Source organism: Chiloscyllium plagiosum, chromosome 27 (assembly GCF_004010195.1).
Source record: "Chiloscyllium plagiosum isolate BGI_BamShark_2017 chromosome 27, ASM401019v2, whole genome shotgun sequence".
NCBI classification, from domain to species: domain Eukaryota; kingdom Metazoa; phylum Chordata; class Chondrichthyes; order Orectolobiformes; family Hemiscylliidae; genus Chiloscyllium; species Chiloscyllium plagiosum.
Window position 1 is genome coordinate 9,992,035 of NC_057736.1, and position 5,966 is coordinate 9,998,000.

Below are 5,966 nucleotides of genomic sequence, written 5' to 3' on the forward strand. Positions count from 1 at the left end.
AAAGTTGTCTTGTACACACTTAAGAAATTCCTCTCCATCTAAACCTTTAACACTATGGCAGTCCCAGTCTATGTTTAGAAAGTTAAAATCCCCTACCATAACCACCCTATTATTCTTACAGATAGCTGAGATCTCCTTACAAGTTTGTTTCTCAATTTCCCTCTGACTATTGGGGGTCTATAATACAATCCCAATAAGGTGATCATCCCTTTCTTATTTCTCAGTTCCACCCAAATAACTTCCCTGGATGTATTTCCAGGAATATCCTCCCTCAGCACAGCTGTTATGCTATCCCTCATCAAAAATGCCACTCCCCCTCCACTTTTGCTTCCCTTTCTATCCTTCCTGTAGCATTTGTATCCTGGAACATTCAGCTGCAAGTCATGCCCATCCTGGAGCCATGTTTCCGTAATTGCTATGATATCCTAGTCCCATGTTCCTAACCACGCCCTGAGTTCATCTGCATTCCCTGTTAGGCCCCTTGCATTGAAATAAATGCAGTTTAAATTATTAGTCCTACTTGTCCCTGCTTTGTTTGTTTCTCCATTTGCAAGGACCATACAGAACCAAACTTTTTTAGTGATTATATATGTATATAAAGATTTTAAATGTATGAAGTATACTTTTAAAATTAAAAAAAAATCAGCACTGTGAGAGCATAATCAGCACAAGGGGATGGAATAGTGGAGGCAGCTCCACAGTGACCACGGGTGAGGAATAAATGCCAGCTTTGCTGACGACACTCATATTTCTTTGAAAATCACAGCATGTGCAGTTTTGTTTTTATCTCGACTATTATTAGATCATTCCTCCTCAAGATCACCATTTTGCTACAGAACAGAAATGATCAAAGAGCATTTGTGCAGCTACATTTTGTTCCCCACCCGCCGCCCAAAAACAAAGTCCACAAGCCAACATATTGAAACAAGGGTTCCGATAGCTTTATTCTTCATTCCTGAAGAAGGGCTTATGCCCGAAACGTCGATTCTCCTGTTCCCTGAATGCTGCCTGACCTGCTGCGCTTTTCCAGCAACACATTTTCAGTTCCGATAGCTTTAGCCGATGCTTTCAGAAAATCCGACCACCTGCACATCTGGAATATCTCGGGTGAGTGAGAAAATACTATCCTAGACGCTATTTACTTCTCACTTCTAAGTAGGGTCTTAAACTCCTTACATACTGTAACATTCGTTTATTTATCTGTCTCTAGTGGGTTCTGAAATACATCTCTTCAGTGCAATGTCTAAGACCTCTCTATTCACATGCTCTTTCCAGATTGATGTCTTCTCTTTGCTGATGTCAGGGTCTTGTGATCACTTATACCACCATAATTTACATAGATCTGATAACAGGAGAAAGTGAGGTCTGCAGATGCTGGAGATCAAAGTTGAAACTTTATTGCTGGAACAGCACAACAGGTGACCTGCTGTGCTGTTCCAGCAATAAAGTTTCAACATAGATCTGATAACACTACACCAACTCACCAGGATTGGCCTGGAGTCGCCAGGACCTGGAGATCAACCTGCAGGACACTGCTGGCACGTTTAAAACAAAATAATGAAACCCCCTTGGAAAGGATAGCCTCCACATTCCATCTCCTATTACTGCTCATGCTGACTGACTGACTACTGTACACTTTCAATGCTTTTACGAAGAGTAGGAGTCCACTCATCTCCCCTCCCTACACCCCCGTGCTGTTGTTCCTGAAGGTTTAATGCTAATGCATTAAACTCCACCCAAAATGATGATATCCATAAACAGACTGGGAACAGGGAAATACAAATGGCTATTTGGCTGACAGTCAAGCCTGATCCAACTGAGTAATGATTCTTCTCATTTTTTGATTGATGTCGAGAGGCAGTTCATATATCAACAGGATGGATGTGTTGGCGAACTAATGGTTTGGAGCAGGAGGGAGCGGGGGTTGGGGTTGGGGGGGGGGGGGGGGGGGGGCAATCCATGTGAATGAAGCCTCCAGGAATAGATGTAATCACAGTTGGCAAGTCCAGATGGAGGAAAGCTTGGCGTTTGCTTCATTACGAGGGAACAGTTAAAGGCCGCCCAAGGAGCTGTTAGGCACAGCGAGGTGGTGTGAATGGAATGTGCTTCTGTATCCCCCTCCAGCCTCAGGTTCTCTGCCTGCTGCCTGGGGCTGCCTTTGGGATTTGACTCCTGCTGTTGCCGTGGTAACATGCTGCAGCTTTCACGCTGCAGTGAGATTGAAGTCACCCACAGACGAGTCTGAAGCAATGAGCTGGAGCTGGGAGTGGATGCGGTGGGGTGGGGGAGGGCCACGCTCATTTTAACCGGACTCTCTGAAGATGCTCTGCAGCCAATCGGAAAGACTGCAGAGAAACAATTCCCTTTTGATCTGTCAAAGCCAGAAGGCAGTTCCTCTCCGCTATCAAATTCCCAGCCTGACGCTCCCTCACACACACACAGACTCTTTCTCTCGCTTTTCTCTCTCTTGTTGCAGTTCAAAGGGGAACAAGAGGTTTCATTCGGCAGTTCTCAGAGACCCAGGACAAGCTGCTGCTCTATTCAACAAAAAGCCAAATACCGCAGATGTCCCGGAATGGAAGAATATCTGAAATATGCAGCAAGAGAAACAAGAGATTTCGAGACCCTCTAAGCAGCAAGCGGATCTTTGTTGGGGGCTGGGGGTCCCTCCAACAGTGGCCCGGCTACTTCAGTCATTATTTCAGATTTAAAGGTGTAGGAAAGTGGGTGGGTGATGTGTTCTAACTCTCAGTTATCTGCCCTGGCATTCTGTCTCTGCTTTTTCAAGCTGTGCAGCCTCTGATTACCCCTGTGATCTCCCAGACTGGTTTCATGAACCCCATTCTGAGACTGGAAACAAGGTTCAGAAACCCCCTTGGAAAAGCCAGCCTCCACATTCCATCTCCTATTATAGTTCACGCTGATTGACTGATTGCTGTACACTTTCAAAGCTTTTAGGAAGAGCAGGAGCCCACTCATCTCCCCTCCCCATATCCCGTGCTGTTGTTCCTAAAGGTTTAATGCTGAGGAGTGCATTAAACTCCACCCAAAATGATGGTATCCATGAAAGATAGAAGCTAGCAGTAGGCCATTTGGCCTTTCCAATTTTCTCTGCCATTTTATATGATAATGGATGATCCTCTATCTTATTTACTTGGTTTGTTCACGGTATGTGCGTATTTCTGGCTACACCAGCAGTTTGTTACCCATCCCTAATTGCCCAGAGGGCAGTTAAAAGTCAATCACATTGCTATGGGCTGGGAGTTACATGTAGGCCAGATCAGGTAAGGATGGCAGTTTCCTTCTCTGAAGGACATTTGTGAATCAGAGTGATTTTTCCAAAACTTGAGAATGGTTTCATTTTCATTGTTAGACCCTTAATTCTAGAATCTATCTCAATGTTATATTGTTTTCTCTCCATACCCCATGATGGCCTTTATTATCTGAAACATTACCAATCTCTTTCTTGAATATACTCAGTGACCCGACATCCACATCCTTCTATGGTAGTGAATTCCCCAGTCCATCCTCTGAGAGGTAGTTTTCACTGGAGCATAGGAGGATGAAGGGTGATCTATAAAATCATGAGGGTCAAAGATAAGGTTAATAGCAAAGGTATTTTTCCCTAGAATGTCTGAATTCAAAATTAGAAGGCATATTTCTAAGGTGAGAGGAGAAAGATTTAAAGACGACCTGAGGGGCAACTTTTCATACAGAGGGTGGCTCATATGTAGAATGAACTGCCAGAGGAAATTGTAGATGCAGGTACATTTACAACATGTAAAAAACAGATACATGAATAGGAAAGGTTTAGAGGGATATGGGCCAGAAGTAAGCAAGTGGCACTAATTTAGTTTGGGAAACTTGGTCGGCATGAACAAGTTGGACCGGATGGTCTATTTCTGTGCTGTGTGACTCTATGACTCCATGAGAGAAGAAATGCCTTCTCATCTCAGTCCTAAATGCTTCCTTTGTAACCTGAGACTGTGATCCCTTGTTCAAGACTCCCCAGCCAGGGGAAGGCTCTCTGTATCAGGTCTGTCCAGCCCTGTTGCAGTTTTATGTTTCAATCGGATCTGTTCTCATCCTTCTAAATTCTAGTGCATACAAGTTCTGTAGGACTAATCTCTCCTCATACGAAATCCTGTCATTCCTGTTATCAGCCTGGTAGACTTTCACTGCCCTCCCTCTATGGCAAGTATATTCTCTCTTAGGTACGGAGTTTGATACTGCACACAATACATCAGCTCTTAACCAGTAACGACAGTACAGACATAATATTGTATTTACTTGAGAGGGGGAGCAGTTCTGAATCTTGAAGGAAGTCAACATTACCATCTTGTTCTCACCCCCCCCACCCCCCGGTAGATTCAGTAACAATGTCCAACATAGCAGAATAATTTGCTACTCGTTGCTATTGTGGAACTAGATACACTTTGTCTCAGGTAAAAGTCTCTTCTCTTTAGAACATAGAACATACAATATTACAGCGCAATACAGGCCCTTCGGCCCTTGATGTTTTGCCAACCTGTCATACTAATCTGAAGCCCATCTAACCTATACAATTCCATGTACGTCCATATGCTTGTCCAATGATGACTTAAATGTACTTAAAGTTAGCAAATCTACTACCGTTGCAGGCAAAGCATTCCATACCCTTACTACTCTCTGAGTAAATAAACTACCTCTGACATCTGTCCTATATCTATCATCCCTCAATTTAAAGCTATGCCCCCTCGTGCTCACTGTCACCATACTTGAAAAAAGGCTCTCCATGTCCACCCTATCTAACCCTCTTATTATCTTATATGTCTCTATTAAGTCACCTCTCAATTTTCTTCTCTCCAACGAAAACAGCTTCAAGTCCCTCAGCCTTTCCTCGTAAGACCTTCCCTCCATACCAGGCAACATCCTAGTAAATCTCCTCTGCACCCTTTCCAAAGCTTCCACATCCTCCTTATAATGCAGTGACCAGGACTGTACACAATACTCCCAAGTGCAGCCGCACCAGAGTTTTGTACAGTGTAGCATAACCTAATGGCTCTGGAACTCGATCCTTCTATTAATAAAAGCTAAAATACTGTATTCCTTCTTAACAACCCTGTCAACCTGGGTGGCAACTTTCAAGGATCTGTATACCTGGACACTGAGATCTCTCTGCTCATCTACACTACCAAGAATCTTACCATTAGCCCAGTACTTTGCATTCCGGTTACTCTGACCAAAGCAAATCACCTCACACTTGTCCGCATTAAACTCCATTTGCCACCTCTCAGCCCAGCTCTGCAGCTTATCTATGTCTCTCTGTAACCTACAACAGCCTTCATCACTATCCACAACTCCACCGACCTTAGTGTCATCTGCAAAGTTACTAACCCACCCTTCTACGCCCTCATCCAGGTTGTTTATAAAAATGACGAACAGCAATGGACCCAACACCGACCCTTGCGGTACATCACTGGTAAGTGGACTCCAGGATGAACATTTCCCATCAACCACCACCCTCTGTCTTCTTTCAGCAAGCCAATTACTGATCCAAACTGCTATATCTCCCACAATCCCATTCTTCCGCATTTTGTACAATAGCCTACTGTGGGGAACCTTATCGAACGCCTTGCTGAAATCCATATACACCACATCAACCAGTTTACTCTCATCTACCTGTTTGGTCACCTTCTCAAAGAACTCAATAAGGTTTGTGAGGCACGACCTACCCTTCACAAAACCGTGCTGACTATCCCTAATCAAATTATTATTTTCTTGATTATTATAAATCCTATCTCTTATAACCTTTTCCAACACTTTACCAACAACTGAAGTAAGACTCACTGGTCTATAATTACCAGGGTTGTCTCTACTCCCCTTCTTGAACAGGGGAACCACATTTGCTATCCTCCAGTCTTCTGGCACTATTCCTGTAGACAATGATGATTTAAAGATCAATGCCAAAGGCTCGGCAATCTCCT

The 5,966-nt window shown here is 43.7% G+C and overlaps 1 protein-coding gene across 4 annotated transcripts in view; it reads left to right on the forward strand.

Annotated features, from left to right (window-relative positions):
* The window catches only part of LOC122563531 (transmembrane and coiled-coil domain-containing protein 2-like), a 58,592-nt gene that overhangs the window by 39,750 nt on the left and 12,876 nt on the right, over window positions 1-5,966 (forward strand). Inside the window, exon 1 of one of the 4 annotated variants that reach the window (XM_043717378.1) lies at window positions 808-1,107. The exons of the other annotated variants lie outside the window; for them this stretch is intronic. Coding sequence (XP_043573313.1) covers window positions 1,063-1,107 — 45 coding nt within the window. The 5' untranslated portion in view covers window positions 808-1,062. Of the gene's footprint in view, window positions 1-807; window positions 1,108-5,966 lie in introns of those variants that run through there. 4 annotated transcript variants of the gene reach the window in all.